Below are 22,626 nucleotides of genomic sequence, written 5' to 3' on the forward strand. Positions count from 1 at the left end.
GCTTTCTTCTGGGACCCAGCCCCCTACCTCTCCTCGAACAGCCCGATTCGAGTCAGAAACTACTGCTGTCACAGACTAAAAGGCCCAAGGCTCACGCATGGCATTTTCTACCCAAGCTGTCTCCTCCTTTCAGGTAGGAGCCCGCCTGCTCGATGACTCAAGTTGCAAGTTTCCTTCTTAATAACGGAGTCCCCTGTGACGAGTGTCTAAACAACACCCCCACGCCCCTCACTTTGGAGGTTTCGGGAGACAAGTCCCATCTTGTTGCTGTGCCTTGCTAGAGCACGCTGCTTGGGGATCGACTCATCCACTGTCCAAACACCTGGCAAACACTCCCACACCCAGGCACTACCCTGCACTGGCCCAACACAGAGCTTCAGCACCTCTTTCTCTTCTCTGAAGGGTGATGCAAGGCAGAGCCTGTCCCTGCACACGGCTTGCAGGCAGGGGTTTCAGCTCCCCCCGACCTTCAGGCTCCTCGACACAGCACAGTGGCAAATACCTCAGGAGGAACAAGGCTATACTAAACCTCTTCCCTAATCCCTGCCCAGGCTGTGCAGCTATCAGCTGTAAACTAACTCCCGGCCCTACCTGTGCCCAAAAAGGGAAAGGCTCCATGCCTCCCTGCGTCACAGCCAAGCAAATGCAGGGCAAGGATCAGGAAGGCACATAGTCGCCCTCGATTTTCCATTTCCAAAAACATGTCTAAGGATAAGCGTTTGTGCGTGCTTTAGATAAATGATTACAAGAGGTTTGAGACACAAAGGGGAAAAAATAGTTTTGTTGCTTAGCACAGTGTGACAGTCACATGGCACACAGCAGGCACAAGCAGCAGCCCAGCTCCCGGGGCTCACAAAGCCAAGGGCACAGTGAGCTCTTCCAGGAAGAAATTTAGGCTAGAGGGGCTGAGGGGGCATGGCTAAGGACACTAGTGGGAGTCAACTCCAGCTCCACATTTGATTTCCTCAAGGACATTCAGAGCGGCTCCCTTCAATAGCTTTTTAAGGAGGCAGTGTGGGGAGCTGTGAGCCACCCCTTGAGCAGGAGGCAGCAGGAGTGTGGTGGGGCTGGGGAAGCTGGGTCACACAGTCATTGGCACACAATGGGCAAGACAGGCATTTCAGCACCTTCCTCAGCAAAGGGGCCATCTCATCTTTTGCTAAAAAAGATCTGCTCCCTACAACATAGATGCTGATTAAAGCTGAGCAGTGAGAGGTTAGAAAATCGGATCTTCATCGTTGCTGTGTATTCTTATATCCAGCCTTAAGCCCACCCTGCTATGGGAAGTCACCTTGGATGAACACCCACAGCAGGAAGGACAGGGCCCAAATGTCCACCTTGATGTTTCCTTAGCTTAGCAAGTACCCCAGATGTCCCAGGGTAAACTCATATTGGTTTGCACAGAGGCAAAATGAATCAATTAAAAACCAGCACCCCCCTCTGCAGGAAGCAGTGCCTAGGGAGCTTCATCTATTCTGTGCGGTGACTCCAGAGGGTTCCCAGCCTGGCCCCACAGGTGATGGCCCTGGCAAGATGCCACAGAATCGGGGTATTTTAGGAACTCTGCTGATTGACTGAAGGCCTTCGAAGCACCAGGCACCAAATGCATCCCACTCCCTCCTCTACCCCCCAGAGAAGAGCCCGCTCCCCCACCCCGCCCCAGGGAGCTGAATCATGGCAGGACCAGGGACGGCCAGGCACATCGCCACGTTTTCCTATGCGCTGCTATTCTTGGCAGTGGGAGAGGTCACTGTGACAGCTGCCCTGGCCATGTTGCGCAAGCCTGGGCATCACCGAGCTATTCCTACCGCTACAAACCCTCTGCCAAGCACACCCCAAACCTGCGACCTTGCCTGCACAGGCCAACACTGAGCACCGGTTCATCCGAAGGCGGCCGCATCCCTTCTCACCCAAAATCAGGCAAACCACAGGTGTTCTCTCCCCACTGAGCACACACCACACAACAACCAGTTATTATATCATGCTTTTAATACAAACTTAAAAAAATCTGGAACAATAGAAACTGTACAGATTTGATCAACCTTTTTGTGGTTTTTTTTATGTTTGTTTTTAACTAAATCTCTAGACACACCAATGTCCCGTTCCAAAATATTGCACAACATTCTGAATACAAAACTCTGATTGTATTCCTCCTTCGCTAAAGAAAAACAAAAAAAAAGAAGAAAAAAAAAAGAAAGCAACCCTCTGGCTCCCCCTCTCAGTAGCCCCCTTCTCCAAGAGAAACCCAAGCAGAGCACACACAGAAACCCTCCACTTGGAGACATACAGACTTCTGTCCTCTTTCACTCCTCTCCCACAAGGCAACTGACAATTCACTCCTTGGAGAGGGGTGGGAGGAAAAGGAGGGAGGCTGAGTGGGGAGAAAGGACTCTTCACCACTTCTTTTTTTTTTTAAAGTTTTTTCCTGAAAAAATATTTGTTTCTCTCCTCTTTTTAAGAAAAAATCTTGAAAAGAAAAAAATTACAGTTTTTTTACGTTAGAAATATACATATATTATATATACCTCTTACTTTTACAAATGTAGCAAATTATTCAATACAAACGGACATCAACAAAAAGAACACAAACCCATAAAAAATAAAAGTTAAAAAAAAAATCTTCTCTCTTCTCTCCCTAAGAAACCAGGTAAATTAGTGCAGGTTTTTAAAAAATAAAATTGAAGCTGAACGCCTACATCCAAGACTAGAAAAGACCTGAAAAGGCCGTTAGTTTCCATTGCTGCCTGATGCTGGAGGAACATCTCTGAAGCACGCTTTTTTCCTTTTAAGATACAAAGAGGTTGGTCCCTCCTCTTTTCCTCCTTCCACTCACACCACTATTTTTAAAGCAGGTATTATACGTGTGGCAGGGCAAAGCAGCATCAAAGCTTCACACACATAAGCAGGTGGCCAGGGGGTGTCCCCACCTCTCTTCTCTCTCCTTGTGCTGGAGGACAGCACGCTGTCCCACGGCAGCGGCTCGCAGGAGGCTTTGCCAGATGTGGGGACAGTGGGGGGCAACTGGACCAGGTCCTGCCATCAGGGGCTGAGCACCCCTCAGAGTCCAGTGCAGCGAGCAGGGTGCACCCAGCAGCACCGTGCCAGGGAGAAGGACTGGGTGGCAGTGGTAATGTCTGTAAGTGAAGGGTTCAAAAAAGAAAAAAGGGAAACCCAACAGCCGGGCCATTCCTCAGCAAGTCCTCCTAGTCTGGAAACCTGCAGGGTTGAGGCCATGGGCACAGGCTCTAGGGAAGCTGGTTGGGCTTCACTCTCCTTGCCCACCTGCTGTGTTGGTCACAGCTCAATGCCAAGCAGCTCGTTTGGGAATCCATGCTCGGCACGAGGTCAGGACCGTGCGCCCCATCACCCATCGAAAGGAAGGGTGCGCTGGAAACTCTCCTTGAAGAGCTCCGGGCAGTGGCAGTCTCCCTGGGACAGTCCATTACCTTCTGCAAAGGCTCATTGGCAATACAACTACAAAAAGGCTGGAGAGCCTCCATCTCAGCTCAAGGGAAGGGAGCGGGAAAAGCATGAGGCCAAGCTCATCTCACCTGAAACAGGGATTTCATGGAAGAGCACATTGGTTCCACAAGTGCAAGAGGAGTGGGTTTCAGAATGCGCTCCAGAAACATCATTAAAAGAAAACCAAAGCCCAAGTCTGAGAGGCTGCAGAAAGCTTATTTTTCTTTTAAACTGAGAACTTCAAAGACTGGAATTTCATCACCTCCATCTCTCTCCTCTGCACACTTTCACGCTCACACAACAGGCTCCAAGGAGACCTCCCTTCCCATCTAGAGCCTCCACCCTTCCTGGGCATGAAGCAGCCCTCCTTTGGCTTCCTGTGAAGCTGGCTTTCAGAGTCCTTGACACAGAAGCAACGAATCTGAGAAGCCACTACTGCCTGACTGCAGCACATCATCCTGGGGAAAGCTGCAGGGGCATTCCCAGATCCCAGCCCTGCTGTGAGGAGGCACCCTACATTCACATGCTGGCATGGCTGCTCGCCTTTGGAGCACCCATCACAGCTCTGCTCTAAGCTTGCCTCTGTCCATGCTGTGATCTAGCTGGAATGAGGAATTTATGCTAGGTGCTTCTTTTTCTCACCAGATCAGCCACCTCCTCATGCTCCTCCAGAAGGGCAGGTGAAAGGATTTAGTCTGGTGCCTGCCTGGCTGAAAGTACAAACCCTTTATGCTACCACTCAAGACAGCAGCTTTACCAACATCACCCTTTCTGTTCCTCAAGAGTTGTGCTGCCTCGCTAACCAAAATGGAAGGAATTCCCTCTCACAGTCAAGAAGATGAATTCACAGCAGAGAATGAGAACTTTGACCTCAGAGGCCACTCCAAGTGGATGCTGGCCCCTGCTGCTGGGGAGAACATCAGGGAAGTGGGGGCAGGATCCACGTGGGGTCTGGCTGGTTCAGTGCCACCTCCCCCAAGCCAGAGGGACAGGTGGGTGATGTTTCTATACCACAGAGCTGTCACCCAGACTGACCAGGCAGCCCTGAGTGAGCACAGAAAAGCCCCCTTGCTCAGGGTGCAGAAGGGGACAATAACCGGAGCCACTCAGCTCGAAGCACCGTACCCCTGTAGCTGCAGCTGGAAGCGCACATGAGAAAGGGAGCAGGAAGAAGCCATTTCACAGTAATGTTCTGCTCTGCCTGCGATGTGCTGGGAGATGGTCAAGGAGAAGAGTTAGTGCTTTTCAGCACACAGACAGAACAGCTGACGCCAGCTTGGGCTGGAGCCGCAACAGCACAACGGTCTATGCCCGTGGGCACAGCGAGTAGATGCTCTCCGTCTGCATGCAGAGCCGTAACAGAAGCAGCAAGCTCACCCACCCGTTCTGGCTGGCACGCAACAAGAGTGCATGTCTCCACCAACACTGACTCATCCTCTCCCCGTCCCTCCTTCCAGCACGGTGGTATGAAGATGACATCCCCACACCCAGCTGGAAGGACCCTGTGTCCAGCGCGGGGCAGGGGGTGGCGCAGGGAATCAGAAGCACTGTGGCCTACAGTTGCACCAGATCCTGGGCTGGGGTAGGGGAAGGGGGAACACAAACCAAAAAAAATCCCAAAATTCATTTTAAGGAGTAAAAAAGTGAGTAGGAAAAAAGCACAGGGACTGAGTTAAAAAACAATTCAGTGCTTCAGGAGCGTTGCCAGCACAGCGCAACAACACTGAGCTCTCTCTTTTCCCAAGAACCTATATTTATAAGATTTTAATATTTTCTGTATATTTCTATTTTTCTTTTCTCTCCCTCTTTTTTGTTTGCTTTGTTCTTGTTTCCCCCCTCCCTCCCTGCCCCAAAATACTCTCCTTCCGTTGTGTTCAGTTGGCCAGGACGACGGGCTGGAACGACTGGCTGGGATACTGCATGGCATTCAGGTTGTAGCTGAGTCCTTCCACAAAGGGAGACTTCTCCAAAAAGAGGCTATTGGTGCTGCCACCGAAGACCTGAGCCATATCAAAGGTACCACCTGTGCTGGTGTTGAATTGCGATGCTGGCGGGATGCTGCTGGCCTGGCTCTCACTGGCAACACCATCGAAGAAGAGGCTGCTGGCTCCTGGTGACCCACCGCTGTAAACGAACTCCTTGGCATTGGGGGAAAGCTGTGACTGTGGGGCTTGGCTCCCAGCACTCCCGACGAAGTTCAGAGAGTGCATAGACAGGGAGAGGCCCTTGTGCTTCAGCAGGTTGGTGGTGGGAGACCTGACCATTCTTGGCTGCTGCACAGCCCCTGCTCCGCCGCCCCCTCCTCCGGCTCCTCCGCCCTTCTTCATCTTGGTAGAGCCGAACTTGGTGGCAGCAAAGGTGGCAGTGGTGAAAGTGATGGGCTGCGCAGAGCGAGGGATGAAGGTCGGGCTGGGTGACTGGCCAAAGGAGGGGGATGGAGAGTTGGACAGCGAGTTGTCCTGGCTGCCGATGGGAACAAATACCTGGGCATCGGGGTTGAAGCTGCTCTTGATTTCTTTGTCCAGCTCTGCGGCGCTGCAGCCCTCACTGTCATCCAGGTAGAGGACCTTAACAGTGCCCTTCTCACCAATCTGGTAGGAAACCTCAAAAGGATCAATCCAGACGCTCAACTCTTCTGGCACGTTGGCACGCACATCCTCCACAGCCAGCCCACTCCGCTTGGCCGCCAGCTCCACCACCGGATCCACCGTCTCCCCTATATGAACACAGCGATAGCCAGATCCCTTCAGAGGCTTCTCTGGGTACCAGTGGCCCTCATACTTCTTCTTCAGCAGGCGTTCTAGCTCCTCACCAAACAAGTCTGCCCGCCTCCGAGGAAGCTTGTTGTACAGGTATGAGATGATGAAGTTAAGAGCAACTTTGATCTCTAGATGCATACTCTCTTCGCAGCAAGCAAGTCAGGGCAGTGTATTAAAAGTGACAAAGTGACAGGAACATAGACGAGATTTGGCTCCAAACAGACCTAAGGAAAGAGAGAAAAGACTGGATGAAGACTAGAGAACACAACAGCTCTCCACCTGTTGAGATAAACAACTGTGAACAAACTGTGAACCTTTTCCATAAACAAAAGCAGAATGAGTACTTTGCACAAATACTAACATGAAGTAAAGCTCTCTAGGAGAGTCACCACAAATCTACTGGTCCTCAAAACAGAGGGATTCTTGTAGGGAGGAGTCTCCCTGCTGCTCTTTCAGAAGAAATAAGGGTACAGCTACTACGCGCACACAGATAACATACACTGCGCTCCCCTCACTGCCAAGCACTGCTGCTGAAACCCAGAAGGCAACTGTCTGCTCTGGCAGAGCTATTTCAGCACATCTAACACGCCTCTCTGTGCCCTGGCACTCAGCTGCTTCCAGCACGGCTCACCTGCACCAGCCTCTCCAGAACACAAGCACAGCACCTGAACAGCCTCGTGACTCACTCGGCAGCCTGTGCAGAGACTTGCTTGTGCTCAGGACAGCAGGGCCAGCCTCTCCTCCGGGAGGCCGGGTGGTTGTGCCGGGTGCCACGTCCTGCTGGCACAAGCACAGAAGGGAGGAGAAGGAGAAAGGGAGAATGCTGAGGCACCAGCTGCCGGCCCATGTTTACTATCCCTTTGACTGGCAGGCACATATCTTATTAAGTGCACCCAGATAAGACTCTGCCTAGCTACATGCCTAAAATCTCAGTTTAATTCATCTGGGGGGGAGAGTGGGACAGGAAATGTGTGTGGGGTCACAAAATACACGCATGCCAACAGCCTGTCTAATACAGTTCACATCGCTTATCCCTGCACAGCGGGAAGATGAGCAGCTCTGCCAGGATCAGGTACCTACTTAATAAAAACTGAAATTGCTTGCCAAAGATTGAAATAATCCTCCTTCTCTCCCTCCCTTGTGAGGAAGTCTCTGAAATGGAGAGAACCTAGAAAAGTGCAACGCAAAACCACAACACTCAACTCTCCCATTATACACAGAGTTGCAAACAATGAGTTTGTCTGAGTATTAAGAAAACCCCAGGTAGGTCAGCATTACACTCTGTCACTCATCCAAAGAAGATGAATCCCACAGATATTTTAAGAGGAAGCACACTTCCAGTAGCCTCCACACCTCTCTAGAGGGAAGAAGAATATCCAGTTTTTAATTGGCAGCTTAGTCAGAGGCCGCTCTGTCTTCAGCTGCCCTCACCTTGCTCAAACAGGCACACCGCATTCAACTGTCTTCCTAAAATGGGCTTCGAGGATGCTCTCATGCAGCTCTAAAGCCAATGTTTACAACATGTGCTAATTATTTGGGGGTGGGGATGGAGTACAAACATACGTTGTCAGCATTCCCCTGAAAAACTGGGAATCCTAGCAGCACAGCCAGGTATCCACCCTCGCCTAGGTCAGAAGAAAGGAAAAAAAGGCTTGACCAGACTTTTTCGCTTCGTCTAGTTTAGCGGACAGAAGGGTTAAATAAATTTTAAAGAAACCCTCAAGTATTTTGAGGCTTTATTGCAAAACCAGGGGTGTGAATTCTATACTTTTTCTTTACTAGTCTGAGTTCACAGAGGCTGGGCTTTAGGATGATGGTAACCAGAAACAGATCCCACACTTCAAGTCCCCCAACAAGAAGAACAGTTCTGGAAGGAATACCCTCTGGGTTTGACTCAGCAACAAGAAAAAACACAAATGATGGAGTGGGAAAGAGGCCTCACCTTTAAAACCTGCTTTAAGGAATTACTGTAAGGTAACAAACTGTGGTAGGTCACTAAGACCTGATCAAATACAAGGAGACGAGCATCAAAGAAATAAGCAATCAGAGTTTTTTAGAAAACAGTGAGGAGAAGCCATTTTCAGAAGGCAAGAGTCTCAGCACAGAGACGGAGCCTTTTCTACAAAAAAAAACAGGATAAAGCAAGCCCCTGAAAGAACACACCTAAACCCTAACAAGAGCTTATGCAGTCCATACTACCTCAAGGAGGGATTACATGGAGCCCTCTCACGTCTTTGGCTTTGACATTCAAAAGAAAGTACAGCTTGAGATCTCAGCAAATTAAGCAGGGAGAGAACAGCCAATTTGTAAATCTTTTAATCCCATGATAAATTCTAATCCAGATCCAAGATCTATTAAGAAATCAGAAATTACAGACTGGGAAAACAGCAATAGCCAAAATTTGTTACCACCCCATTTGCAACACAAATGTTTCAATATACACTGATGAGCTCAGATCCTCATCAAGCTTCTGCAGAAAGCAGCGAGGAGGTACAATTATAAATCATTACCTCCTTTTTCTTTATGAAATACTCCTCCTTCTTAAAGGTGAATACTCTGTACCCTGACTATTAAGAAACGGATAACTTAATTAGCCTAATAACACCAAGAGCTGCCAAAGTAGTGGCATTACGACTGATACCTGCTGAGGGCACAAAAAGTCACTGGCTCTTCAGGTTGTTGACAGGGTAAGATGTGCTCCAGCAGGATTCCCTCAATCTCTTTCTACTGCACTGAAATATGATAAAATAATAATAAAATGTTTAAAGAAAACAACCGACAACAAAAACCAGCTCAAGCAGCACGGCTCTGCGACAAGAAACTACTAAATATCAGTTGTCAGAGGTATTCTGAGCAGTCTTCCATAAAGGCCAGGATTTTCAAACTAAAGGCTCACTGTACACGGGCAGAACATCGAGGTGCCGGCAGGGAACAAAGAGCTGTTCCTCTGCTCTGCGGAGAGAACGCAGGAGCCCCTTCAGACCCCCCGGTTTATCTGCGTGCCGAAGGGCAGCGGCCAAACCATCACTTGCATCAGGGGAGAGCGAGCACGGGAACGATGCCCTCTTCTTCTGGCTACGCCAACACGGCGGGTGACCTTGTGGGTATCCCTCCGAGCTCCCGAGGGAGCTCCGGCCCCGGGAACGGGCTGGCCGCCGCCTCGGGACTCGAGCAGATGTCCCGGCGGGCCTGAGGCCCCACGGCCGGACACGCCCGTCTGGAATGAGGGCCCCCTTCCCAACACCCCCCGCCGCCAGACAAGCCGCCCCGCGGGGACGAGCCCGGCCGCCCCCTCCGTCCCTCCCCGGTATCGCGGCCATCCCCGGGGCCCCGGCCAGCCCCGGCTCGCCGGGAGCTGTAGTTCCTCCCCGCCCCTCCCCGCGACCTACTTCTCCCGGACTGCGGCTCCCGGCGCACCCCGCGCCCGGCCCGGCGCTTCCCTCGGCGGGGCAGGGCACAAAATTTTCCAGGGCACATGCGCGCTGGGTGCCGCCCGCCCTTCCCGGCGCTGCCCACGGCCGGGAACACGCCCCGCGGCCCGGGATCGCCGGGCAACCGCCCCCTTCTCCCCTTCCCTTCCCCTCTCGGCACGGACGGGCGGGTGCGTCCCCACCCTGCAGCTGCGACCCCCCGTCCACGGCTGCGGGACGGAGCCTGGGAGGCCACAAGCACGTCCTTCGTTCTCCCCGTCTCCCCCCACCCGCTGCCTGTCCCCGTCCCCCCGGTGGGGCACGCGGGGTCGCAAACACGGTCCCCAACAGAACGTTCAGATGGAAGAGGACATGTCCCCAAGGGCAAGCTCCTGGCCCCGCACACCCGGCAGGGCACCGTGGATCGGGATGTCCGGGGGGATGGGGATATGGGGGGGGGGCGGCCCAGCCCAGCCCCGGCAGCGTCTTTGTTGTCGCCAGGCTTCTCCCGCTGGAGCTCGCGGGAGCTGCATTCGCCGTGCGGGAAGGGGGACACCTCGGAGACATCCCCCGGCAGCCCAGGGTGCCGCCGCTGCCCCCGGGCCCAGCCTGCCCTTTTCGGGGCCGCTGGGGCTAAGCCGCATCCCCCCCTACCTCAAACTGGGGTGAAGGGAACAAAATGGTCAACTGGGGCACTTCCAAGCGTCCCCTACCCACTGACTTTCATCCTCACCCCCTCCCTTGAAGCCCCATTAATCCCCCCGGGGGCCGCAGCCGCACGGTGACTCCACGGACGGACAAATCGCCTGCCCCGAGCGGGGAGGGGGGGGGCGATCAGCCCCCTCAGGCTGAGCCCTCAGAGGGGATGCGGGCTGGGGAGCCCCGGCCCGAGAAAGGGTGTGGGGAGGGACGCATCCCCGGCCCCACTTACTTCGTCCTCGGCTCCAGGGCCGGTGACTGCTGGCGGCTGTCGGGGGGCCGTAGGCGCTGCCGTCGGGTCTCTGCTCTGTCCCCTCCGTCCCCTTCCTGCCTTGTCCCCGGCGGCGCAGGGCGGGCCCGGTGCTGCGGTGGTGGTGGTGGTGGCGCGCTGTCCCCGGAGCCGCCCGCGCCCTGGCCCCGAGTGAGCCAACTCACGGCAAACTTTCACCCTTAGCAACCCCTCGGCGCACGGATCCGCTCCCGCCCCGTGTGATGCGGTCGCAGGGGGCGGGCCGGGACTACTTCCCCCTCCCGCCGCCTCCCGCAGCGCCCCAGGACGGGCGGGGGGCCGGGCTTGCCTGTGCTGCCCCCGGTCCCGGGGGTGTCCCGGCTCCGAGCGCGGGGGAAGGAAGGAAGGGGACGGATGGTAGCTTAGCGGGGATTGACCTGAGGATTTCCCCAAGCGGCTTAGCCCGAGGCGGGGGTGGGGCTCGGCTGGGCCATCGAACGGAGCGGGGAGAGACAGGACCGTCCGGCGCGTTCCGCGCCCCCACGCACCACGGGCGCTGTCAGGCCCCGGCTCAGTGGCAGGGCCGGCCCCGGGGCTCCCCAGGGAACAGTTCCGTGCACGGGGACAATTCCCCGCACAGCCCCCGCCCACATTTGTAAAACATCCCGTGGTGGAGCCCCAGCCCCGCTATAGCGGCAGAGCTCGGGAAGACGTGCCCACGGGTAACCCCGGCTCCCTCGGTCGCTGCAAATCCCTCGGGACCCCGGGACCCCCGGACCCCGACAGGGGCGGGAAGTCCGGGTGGCTGCGGACCCATCTCCACCGGGCACAACGGGACAAGGCGCGCCGGTGGTGTCACCCTGGGGAGGGCAGGAGTTGCACGGCCACCTCCGTGGCCCCGCCCCCCGACCCCGTGCACTCCGCCCCCCGGCACACGGACTACTTTGTCACCGCACGCCCGTGAGCCTCCGCCCCCAGCGGAGGAGGACCGGCCCGACCGCGGCAGAGTCGGAAGACCCACAAGGTGCGCGAGCGCCGGCCGTGCTAAAAATAACTGCGGCGTGTTAGCAACAGCCTTCCCATTGGCTGCCTGGGCCCGGCGGCGCCTCCGGATTGGAGCGCTGCCTCAGCCAGTGAGCCCGGGGGGGTGTGCGCGGAGGGCGGTGCCGGCGCGGAGGCCGCCGGGAGATGTAGTGGCCGGGGCGGCCGCGGCCTGTCCCGGCTGTCCGCGGTGACCCCGTACTGCACGGCGGGGTGTTCGCAGGCTCGGGGTTACGTGGGGCCCTGGGGGAGGATGGCCGTGGCGACGGACAGCCCCAGGGCCAGGGGCCAATGGCGGGCAACTACACCCCCAAAGACTGAGCCACAGCCACCCCCTGGCATGCTGAAGGCACTCACTCCCACACACAGCTCTGCACCCTGTATTTTAAATCAGACCCATTACTAGTTCCAGGAAAATGAAGAAAATGCCTAAGGGCACCCCCAGAACATGTATTTTACAGTCCAAGGTCATATCACCTTGCGCACACACCACTTGAAAAGGGTTCTGGTTGTCCACACACAAGACAGCATTTGATCAGAGTAGAACTCCAAACTAGTGGAAGGGACACCAAGAACAGCATTTCCAGGCTCTCCCAGTGCTGACACAAGCAGAGGGGGAGGAAGAACCCATCTTGGTGACCCAAGCATTACCACAGTCCCTGTTGCAACAGGGGTTGCTGGCCTGACAACCATCTCCCAAGTGCAAAAATGCAAAGCATTTCTCTTGTCCCCTTACCACAATGGGCCTCAGCATCCTTCTCGGTTTGGTTAGTCCTCACTCACTCAGGACCCCTTTACCTTTGCCACAGAAGAGTACTTCTTTTGAGGCCAGCCAATGTCATGCATTAAGAAATCTGTTAAAGCTCCTTCCCAGCCACAGCACTACAGCAGCCAGCTTTACTCATTTTCCCACTGATTAAAGGAAAAAAAACAACAACTTTTCAAGTGTTTTGGGTTTTGTTTTGGGTTTTTTTTTCTGCAGGGGAAGGGAGAAGGGGAAGATTTATGAGAGCTATTATGAGCAGCCTTATTTTTCATCACTCATACTTTAAGAGGAATTTAGTTACAAAAGAACGCATCTCTTTTTTTCTATTATTCCCTTGCTTTGCTGGAAACAAAATCATGCTGTCAGCCAGAGACCAGGAAATCAAAATGACTGAGCTATTTTTAGCATCATTAAGCAAAAAAAAAAAAAAAAGGCAATTACATTTCTAAAATTCTTTTACTGTTTTAATAAGGTGTTACTAAGAGGGTGTCACACATTAGGGCTCTTTAAAATACCTGCGCCTTGACCGTGCTCCTTTAATTATGGCGTTGCCCTGGTACACATGCAGGCAGAGGAATTCTGTCACAGTATCTGCTCCCACATTCCCTGCCATTTGGCTATTACGTCAAAGCAAAGCTACGGCGTCATGTGCGCACGGGGAGGGAAGGAAGGAATTGCCAAGCCGCCGGCCAGAGCCCGTTTGGCTGGGTTATTTAATGCCAAGGAAGGGCAGTCAGGTTATAATTGGGCATAATTAATACTGCCATACCCTGAATCCTCTGCATGTTCAATTCACATGACAATCCCAAGGAAATGAAAAACTCTTTCCTGCTGTTGGAAAAGGAAAACATCTCCAGCTGATGCCCATTATGAGAAAATAACAGCTCCTGTGCAGAGAAGGTTTCAGAAGCAAGATTTTGTCCACACAGCTCCTGCACGGAAAGCTAACAGGCAGACTTCAGGCCTTCACCTACCTTTTTTTTTTTTGTTTGGTTTGGCTTTTAATTTTAAAGAAAAGTAACACTTCGGGCTCAAAGGCTCGTCAAGACAAGGTCTAGGTGATTCAAAGGACTGGAAGTGTGTTATGGAGCTATTTGCTGAGCTCAGCGGTAGCTGTGGCTGGCAGTTGGTCTGAAGGGGTGTGTAACAGGGAACACCTACATTTCAGAACACACTTGTTAGTACTGGCAACAGTGGCAAATTACTTAATAGGCCAAGAGGTCCCATGTTCTCTCCTTCAGTGTAAATATTTGAAATTAAGGGATTTTTTTTACTTATTACACAACATCCTTTTGATTGAAAAAATAACCCTACCTAGAAAAGTTAACAGCAAGAAGATACATTTAGCTCCATTAGGATTTGCAGGCAGCAGCACCATGGGAGTTCAGCTGCCACATTGACAAAGTGGTCCCTGTTCCTCCCACCATTCCCTGCAGTTGCCATGCAAGTGCTTCGCAGCTGGCAGCCAGGGAGCCCCTGAATCTGGCAGCTTAAGACTCCATGGTCTGATGAAGCCCTCCCAGAGCTTGGCCTGCACACAGCAGGACGCGTCTCCTCTCATACCACCTCCCCCCCCCGAGGGGAAGCTCGCCCTTTTAGCACATGCTCTGGTCTCCAGTACTGTAGCAAGGCAATCTCCTTCTCCTGGACAAGTACTTTAAAATCTATGTAGGTAAAAAAATACTGCACTTTTCTAGGTGCCCTGCCTGGGTATCATTTACTGGTGAACATAAACATTACCAAGCAAGCAAGGCTGTGTTTTTCAGGGCTACTGAAATGTATCCATTACCCTTGTCTGAATTAGCAGCTTCAGGGCAATGTCCCATCCATGCTCTGAAAGTACCAGAAAGGCAGCGGCGCTGAACTGATCTGAGCACCAGCAGCACTTGGCATTTTCCCCAGAGCTGTCTGAGCAAACAAGGCAAAGGGGAAAAAGCCTGTCCCTCCCTCTCTCCACCTGCCCAGTGACTCAGAACAACTAGAAATGGCAGCTTAACTCTCAGAACGGAGACCGATATATCCAGCAGTCAGCGTGAGGGCATCGGGAGTGCCAAGAAAGTAAGTATGCTTAGCTGTTTTTGGGAATGGGGGAAGGGATGGGGAAACTTGTATCTCTATAGCAACCCCTGCCTGGCTGATCCTGCTAAATGATTAGGAACAAGGGCTGCTCTGAAATTAGCTCTTCTAGGGGTCCCTGCATTAGGGGACAAAAAAATAATTCCTAACTTCATTTCTCGCTACCTTCACCAAAAAACTTTTGTCATCTGAAACTTCCAGGAAAGAAAAAAAGTACGTACAAACCCGCATTCCTAGTGCGATAATTTGAGTGGCCTGACTGAGGGCAAGTGATAAATTCTGGTTGAAGTGATAAAGTTCCAGGTACAAAAAATCTGCATGTCATGCCCTGCTTTTAAAGAAATACAGAATTTAACACGGCTGATAATGGCTCTGACATGGACTTCCCAGTCGGGAGCAAGAGGCAGTTACTTTTTCAGGTAGAACTACCTTGAGAGAGCGGGATTGCTGTAATCAAAGAGCCAGATTGCTCTGAATCTCTTGGCAAATGGCATCCACATTCGTAAAAAAATAACAAGAAGCTGTGTAGGGGAACTATGGTGCAGGGAAGAAGACATACGCTCAGGACTGCAAAATGCTTGGAAGAGAAACCTGACAGAATTAATAGCTGGGGGCAGGAGAGGGAGGAGCAGCTGAGATAGCTGCAGGGCCAGTCATAGCTAAAGCTGTCTACAGCAGGGAAAAAGGATTTTAAAGGGAAGGATGATCACAACTTACCTGCACGTTTTCACTCTTACATGAAACATCTATATAGTTAGAGCAGGTAATAGAGGCATTTAAGTCAGAGAGGAGTTAAAGGAATTGGTACTGGCCTCAGGGGAACAGCTGAAATCATGGAAGAGGCACAGAACAAGCTCTGTACCCCAAGACCAGGCAAAGACAACCCTGTTACTGTAGCTCACACTGCTCAGACTAGGAGGACTTTAAAGGCTACAGGGCACACTGAGCTATGACCCTAATTTAACCATCTGAGGACTGTATGCACCCACAGGGAGCTCAGTTCCGCTTCTGCACAAAGGCGCCCATTTCCAGATCTCTGCTGAGCCAACAGACTGCTTTTAGCCTGTACTGGTATTTGACAAACAAGCAGCCTCTGGTTTCCAGCGCGCACACGGCCAATAGCCCAGAACACAATAGTTGGTTTCCCATTACAGAGGGAAGGCTTTAACTTATTCACAAGAACAGGATAGCGAGTCAAATAGCTTAGTAGGTTTTAGAAAGGGATTGGATGTTTGCATGGTGAAACAACATCCACAGCCGTATTAGCTAGGATAAGGGTTACAAGCTCAGCGATCCTCATGCTACGGGACAAAATGATCAGTGGCCGGGATCACAGGCAGACAAAAGCGATAGCCGTTCCCTGAAGCTCCTTGCAGCAAGGTCACGTGGCCATAAGCAGACACTGTCAGAAACCAGATAACCCATTGTGCGGGACTAGCAGGGCTAATCCTGCTTGTCCCCAGAAAGCTCCAGAGAGGCTAGGCACAGAATGAACCGGAGAGAAATCCTTGTTGTACAAAAAATAAACACCCAAACGAAAAGCTTTATTGGTATGCATCCTACAGAAATGGTTACAAGAAGGGGCCTTGGATTAATCTGACAAAAAAAACATGGAACAGCTGTGCTCTCCCTAGGAAGGCACCAGCCATGAGCAGGTTCCTTACAAAACAGGGCAGCATGGAAATATACTGGAGGAATGGAGGAGGGGAGCAGACACATGGGATTGGTGCTCTGTTCTTCAACACTGATGCATGGGGCAATTTCAAATAGCCCAGTAAGAACAACCAGAAGATCTTTCTCCACACCTGAAATGACACTCGCTTTTCACGAGCTGGTTTCCTCCGTGTGTAAGTGCTTGCCCACCAGGCTTTGTATAGAGAGTTGAGGCAACTACTTGCAGAGCTTCTGCAAAGGCAAGAGACAGTAATCCTCATCTGCTCTTGCTGATCGTTGGTTCTGATCAGGTTTCAGTCGTCATTCAGTCTGTTACTTCTCCAGCCCCAGGTATATTACTGAATCTGTACTGCTTTAGAAAAACATCATCAACCGGTTTCCAATAATAGTAAAGTTCAGAGATGTTCCAAGACCCTCTTGCCAACCTGGCAGGAGGTATAGCCATGTACAGATAGGATCACCTCTTCTTGAAGCCATACTTTTTCCTTTCATAGAAAAGATCTGTCTTGGAACTGCCCAGGTTGACGATCTTAGGGCAACCATCTCTCTGTAAGAAGAGAAGATGTAGGTTAGGAGATGGGTGTACACAGGACATTGTCATCACCTGCGCAGTTCTAGTAGGTTCTCAGTTCCCACGCTCCTCGCCCTGTCCTCAACACATATTTCAATCACCTGTGCAGACAAACTGCCCTCCAGTGCTGGTTACCAGTAAGACAGTGGAACAGAGAAGAGTATGGATGCCTCTTCAGGATTACTCTAGGACATTCTCTTCCTCAAGGTTGAGATGGAAAACAGCTCATATAACATCAACAGTTTAATGAAAAGGATGCTCAGTGCCTCAAGACTGAATTCTTTCTAAATTAGGATACACAGGATTTATAGGGCCCAGAGGAATAACCTTTCCCCTCCTTAGTCAAAAAGAATCTTGCTGCTTTAGATGTCACCAAGCCATTCTTGTATATAGGAGCTCCTCTCATCTGTGACAGCAGAACTGAATCTCAGATTTCCTGGATCGATTACTGCAGAGGCTGTATGGTCATCTTGGGAGAGGGACAGCTGCCCCCAGCAGCTACACAGATAAGTTTTTGTACCTGAATTCCAGTAGATTATGAGAAAAAAAGCCACAAGAAAAGCAAGGGGAGGGGGGGGAGACCCACCTCAGAGGTGTGGTTGAAAAAACAAATCAGAGATGCACCTCTTCGTGTACTAGGGGACATTTGTCCATGGGCCACCTGAGCCCAGCATCTGCATAATTCTTAAAAGCAAAATGTTTTTTTCCCAGCAGCTGTGAGGGGCCCAGCAGGCAGAGGAATGTGTATCCTTGGCTGATGTGTAAGCCTGAGTGCATTAGATATAGAAAGCCTCTGGGCAGATGTCAGATGCTGTAGAATCTGCACCCAAGCTGTCCAGCTCCTCTGCCGGAGACATAATCTGCTGGGGAGGGTCTGCATGGTAGAAATAACAGGACAGGTGGGGAATAGAAATCATCCTTCCCCCATACACCTAGAAATGCCACAACCCATTTCTAGCTACTGTCTCCTTATTTGATTTTGAACCTCAATAGTAGGACTCTTCCAAGCCTTGTCTCCCACGATCCAGGGAATCTGTGACAATCTTGACAGCATTATTGCAGGGCTCTGTTCGTTCTTCCACCTCCTCCTAAGAAGGCAGCACACGAGCATGCTCCTGTCCCCAAGAAAAGATTGCTTTTTGCAACTCACAGGTATACTGGGTGACAAGGTGGGATTCTGGCTCTTACCGCAGACCAAAGTAGCTCTTCATTCCTCCCTCCACCAGAACCAATGAATCGAGAGTAACCAGGCCCTTTGCCTGGTGCCCAGTAGAATTCTACCTCCTCCCCTCATTTTAGTATTTGCTTTCTTGCTTCACTATCTTTTTCAGTCTTTCTCTGAGAATGATGGAAGTGCTGTGGCTGAAACTTCGGACTGTAAAAGCTTCAGGTAGAGAGATCTTTCCCTGTTTTTCTCATTCACATCAGCACCAGATACCATATTTGTGACAGGCAATAGCACAAGCAGCCCCTTTCTGGGCACGCACCCTACACTTGTGCCAGCACTTTTCAATCCTGCAACTCAATCATGTCAAATCTGCTGTTTCAGATCTGCAGCAATACCTAACATTTGAGTTTGCTGCTACAGATCAACTGTCTTTGCTCACAGCAACCTTCACCCAGCTGTCAAAATACCCCAGATCTGTAATTCTCCTCTAGCTCTGTTTTCTACAGTCCTCCCTTGCAGAGCAACTGGCTATTTCACACCTGAACTAGACATGATAAGCTACAGGTGAGCTCAGGTTATGAAAAACACCTGTTGGAAATCCATATAAATTGATAAAAATAAAACCAAGCCTATTTTACTCATGACTTATGAAGCCAGGTGTCTTTGTTCCAAAGTCAAGTCAAGAAAACTACTGGTTCTCGCTGCATTTCTAAAGTAGGAGGCAGCACCACCATCACAGTACTTATATCCATGTTCAGGTATGGAAAAAGATTATGGTCCTGTTAGATCTAATGACTAAATTCAAATGAAGACCTGCCCCTGTCCTGGATTTAGCTGAAGGCCTCTAGAGAATACACAGGCACTGCAGAGAATCAAACCAGCAACTCAGTCAGCTGAGGACATTCCTGTAAATCAATTTGAACCATTCTCTCAGCACATCTGTCATTAGGGTGTGTCAAATGACATCTGCAAAGCACCAAAACTGAAACAGCCTTCAAAAAGACAATTTAACAGCTATCAGGCCCATGTTTTGGGAATATTTGAACTGCAAATGTCATGTTCTTGCTCTTCCCTGAGGTCTTTCTAACACTTCATTGCAGTTCTTCATATCCTGCACTGCTTGTGTTGATTATTAACAAAAGCCTTAGAAGAGGTGAACAGCTGCCTCATTTCACGTGTGCAGTGCCTATCTTTCAGCACAAGATTATAAAAAGATTATAGCAATGACTACAGACAAAAGGGACCATTACACCAAAAAGTGTTAGCAGAGAGATGTCTACAGTACAGACCATTCCAAAAAAGAATAAGAAAATATGAATTGTATCCCACTGAAATTATACAAGAGCCATTAAAGTTGTAAAACATGATTACTAATGCAGTCACAGCAACATGAAGTTAGTTTTCCAAAGGAAAACAAAGATTATGATTCCAGTACCATATGTGCCCTCAGTCAGTGGCTGATAACAGACTTGTAGTGAGAAGCTGCTTTTGCCACTGCCTGTGCAGTGTCTGGAATATTTTTGACCCTAGTGAAATCTAGGCTGGAGATGTAGCAGCAAGATAACAACCTGAAGTGGTAAAAAGCAGTGTGTGCAGGAAACAACTGTGAGTGTGCAAAATAATCAGAGACCCTTAAGGACAAAGAGAGTTACGATACCTTAAAATGCTACAATATCTCAAAATGCTTTGCAAACAGGGGGAGCTATCAACAGGGGAAGAAAGGTATGAAGAACCGCAAATTGGTGCCAAGCATCCCATGTCCCAACACTAATTTCAGCAGCTCCACGCCCCTTAAAGGTAAGCATGGCTACTAAGTAAAATCGGGATGACAACATACATCTTTTTCCTGGATGGTGCACTCCTTGCAGTAGTAGGCGTCAGACACTCCCGGGCCCCCGCAGATCACGCAGCGCCCTTGGTACGAGCCGTAGTTACACTCGTCGCAGATGCGCACCAGGGTGCAGGGCCGCACGTAGGAGTCACAGATCACACACTTGCCATCACCTGCAAGCACAGCAGAGCCTTTGGTTACGGAATGTCCTTTTCTCCGCCCCCACATCGAAGAGAAAAAGCTTCCTAGTGAAAGAACTCGCCCGTACACTCAAAGACAATACATCTGAACTGCAGAAATTTATCTTGTACAGGCCACAACCTTGTATTTGCACTAAGACTTGAGAGGAACAGGGGGCAGTAGCCTACAACATTTGAGGCTTTTAAAATTTATTCATACATTCACAATCAGAGAAGAAAACCAAAGTTACTTCCTTGCGATTAGCCAACACTTGCTTTGATCGTGCTACTACTTTTCCTGAATTTTTCACTTGCAAAAAAAAATGCTGGACTGGCAAGATGAGTGTCCTTACATACACAGAAGCAGCAGTGTAAGCTACTTCCACAGTGCCACATCAACAAAAGTACGGAGTTATTGTCCTCAAAGAGATAAGAGACTGTACTCATGGTCCCTTTAATCCTTCATCCGTGAGAAGGCCAAAGAAAGGGCAAACTGGCATAAACAGCCATTTCACAGAGTTGCTCTTGCTCTCTCACAAGGAACTGGGTGAAATTCAAGCACTCGTATCATACAGGCAAGGAGCCATCACATGCCACTGCCACTTTCTGCTGCGTTGGGCCTTATCCAAAACACTGACCTATGGATGAAAGGCTTCGTATCCTATTACCAGTTCCCAAGGTATCTAATCCTGACTCCTGCAAACAGCTCACCTAACCTGCTCTTAAATCTCCAGCATGACAGCCCTCAGCTATTACCAATGGGAATCTGTTTCACTGCCAGGTGCTCTTGAAAATGATCTTTTGCTTCAGACTGTCCTTTTCGCACTTTACTACTTTCATACTACTTTTGAGTCGCAAACCACTCACCTTATTAATTTTGTTCCCCCACAAGGATCTAACAACAGATCTTTCTTCCCTTTTACAGCTGAGCACTGGCATTTGATTCCGTGGGGTTTTTTTTCCTGCTCTAACTTTAGAGGTTCTCCATCCATTTTTTCTTCTACAGACAGAAAGAAGAACCTTTCTCGAGGTATGATGAAGCCATTTTTTCCCCCTGCTTTTAAAATGATCAGGCTGATATTTTTGCATTATAGATATACAAGGACCCATTCAAGCAGTTACCACAGCCTCAGCCACTCGAAATGCTGGCAGTACATACCCTTGAACTGCATTTGCATTTTGAGCTCATAATTTTCCAAGTATTCCTTGAGTTTCACTTGCAACATGCAAGTAATTCTTCCCACCTCAAAGAATGACATCAAGTTTGTGGTTAAAGCAAAAACAGAATAATCCAACCTCTGAATCCAAACTGCATATTCTAACCAAAGCACTATGCTCTCAAGCAACTCTACGTTGAAGCTATACTTACATTTTTCACAAAGTCTTCCGATTGCTGTTAAAAAAAAAAAAAAGAAGAAAAAAGTTATTTGAGGCAGAAGCAGGAGAAAAATCTAAGTAACTACAGAGCTTGAATGTCAAAGAGTTATCTTCTGCAGTGATCAGGTAAACCACAGAAACAGTCTGAGCATAAATGCAAACATATTTATAATAAGCAATGCATATCGTGCTAGAGACATTTACCAAGATCAAAGTTTCGATGCACTGTGAACGCACAATGACACCCATTGGCAGTACAAAAACCTACATTCAGTATTCCATTTCAAACACAGCCAATGTGCCTGACTGAAGGAAATCCTGTGCAGGAGTCTTGGCATAGCTTTTACACTGGTTTAAATGTGAGGGGAAAAGAAAATAAAATCAAGTGTTTATTTAAGGCAGCCAAAATAGCCTTCTTCACTTCAAAACATGAAAGCCATTATATATATCTTAGAAGTCTTGTCGCTTGTCTAGGAAACTCACAACAATGATGTTAGGAACTTGGATAAATGTCATAAATATCAAGTTCCAAAGACCAGATGTCCAGATTCACAAAGAGTAAACAGTAATTCAGCTGGGGTCTAAGAGACAAGGGATTTGTCAGAAGATTAATTTTCAACATAGACAGATTAGGTTAGAAGGACTGAGTGTTCTAAAAGAAGGTTTCCTCTGCACAGTGCTGCCAAATATTTTGTGTTTACAGATCTCGCAGAAAAGCTGCTTCTTAAATATGCTTTTCCAAGGAGCGACGAAAACCTGCAAGGGATGCCTCAACTTCCAATTTTCTATAAGACTCAACTGGGCAAATTCTGACCGAGAAGCGACAAGGATAAATCTCCTTCCTTCAGGTATAACCTGGAAGATAATTTATCTCGCAGCCAGCAGGATGCTCCCAAGTGCTGCTGGAGCCCTAGCGCACGGTGGGGCAGGGAAATAAAAAGAAAATAAAACAGGGAAGGAAGGAGGGAAGGAGCCCCCTCTCCTCTCCCCTCCCCCACCGCCCAGGCCGCGCGCGCACCCAAAGGCCGCTGATGGGCCCCACGCGCGCGCGCGCGCCTCCCGCTCGCCCCGCGGCGGGAAAAGGGGCGAGGGGACCCCTCCGTTCCGTGCCCCAGGACCCACCGACGCCCGCCTGCTTGCGGCAGAAGATAAGGTCCGGGTGGTGCTTGGCCATGGCGAGGCGACACCCGCCCGACGCTGCTGCTGCCTCTACCGCTGCGGCCCCGCCGAGCGCTCACCGCCGCACCGCCCCCGGGTCCTGGCCGGAGTGAGCCCTGCTCGTGACAAAACGCCGTCGCCGAGCGGATAAACGCGGGGGATTGCCGAGATAAATCCTCCTCTAGGGAGCCGCTCCGCCACCCGCCTCCTCCCGCCCGGGGGAGCC

At 50.5% G+C, this 22,626-nt stretch overlaps 2 protein-coding genes and 1 long non-coding RNA gene across 5 annotated transcripts; 1 reads left to right on the forward strand and 2 right to left on the reverse strand.

Moving 5' to 3' along the window:
• Positions 1-1,971: 1,971 nt before the first annotated feature.
• TOB2 (transducer of ERBB2, 2) lies at positions 1,972-10,795 on the reverse strand. 2 transcript variants are annotated; one of them, XM_027884988.1, is made up of 3 exons: positions 10,563-10,795; positions 8,863-8,953; positions 1,972-6,445 (listed from the first exon to the last, which is right to left on the reverse strand). In XM_027884988.1, exon 3 carries the CDS (start codon positions 6,357-6,359, stop codon positions 5,337-5,339), a length of 1,023 nt encoding a protein of 340 aa, XP_027740789.1. In that variant the 5' UTR covers positions 6,360-6,445; positions 8,863-8,953; positions 10,563-10,795; the 3' UTR covers positions 1,972-5,336. The 2 variants fall into 2 exon arrangements, with proteins under 2 accessions (XP_027740789.1, XP_027740788.1); XM_027884987.1 differs by lacking the exon at positions 8,863-8,953 and having other exon boundaries at positions 10,563-10,794.
• A 3,160-nt stretch (positions 10,796-13,955) lies between these two features.
• Positions 13,956-22,180, forward strand: LOC114058037. Of its 2 annotated transcripts, none has more exons than XR_003571364.1 (3): positions 13,956-14,424; positions 20,872-21,016; positions 21,946-22,180. It is a non-coding gene; the product is annotated as an uncharacterized LOC114058037 (long non-coding RNA). The 2 variants fall into 2 exon arrangements; XR_003571363.1 differs by having other exon boundaries at positions 13,962-14,424; positions 20,960-21,016.
• PHF5A (PHD finger protein 5A) lies at positions 15,951-22,500 on the reverse strand. Its single transcript, XM_027884989.1, has 4 exons — positions 22,365-22,500; positions 21,235-21,258; positions 19,693-19,859; positions 15,951-16,663 (listed from the first exon to the last, which is right to left on the reverse strand). The coding sequence occupies exons 1-4, from the start codon at positions 22,414-22,416 to the stop codon at positions 16,574-16,576; spliced, it is 333 nt and encodes a 110-aa protein (XP_027740790.1). The 5' UTR covers positions 22,417-22,500; the 3' UTR covers positions 15,951-16,573.
• Between the last annotated feature and the right edge of the window lie 126 nt (positions 22,501-22,626).

This window comes from Empidonax traillii, unplaced genomic scaffold (assembly GCF_003031625.1).
Source record: "Empidonax traillii isolate 1590-97213 ecotype Southwest subspecies unplaced genomic scaffold, ASM303162v1 scaffold159:size1039807, whole genome shotgun sequence".
Lineage (NCBI taxonomy): Eukaryota > Metazoa > Chordata > Aves > Passeriformes > Tyrannidae > Empidonax > Empidonax traillii.

Coding starts and splice junctions, on each gene's coding strand:
- PHF5A (XM_027884989.1), bottom strand. CDS start 22,416: ATGGCCAAGCACCACCCGGACCTTATCTTCTGCCGCAAGCAGGCGGGC. Junction 21,259..22,364: donor CCGCAAGCAGGCGGGCGTCG/GTGGGTCCTGGG, acceptor TTTTTTTAACAG/CAATCGGAAGACTTTGTGAA. Junction 16,664..19,692: donor GCACCATCCAGGAAAAAGAT/GTATGTTGTCAT, acceptor CTCTTCTTACAG/AGAGATGGTTGCCCTAAGAT.
- TOB2 (XM_027884988.1), bottom strand. CDS start 6,359: ATGCATCTAGAGATCAAAGTTGCTCTTAACTTCATCATCTCATACCTG.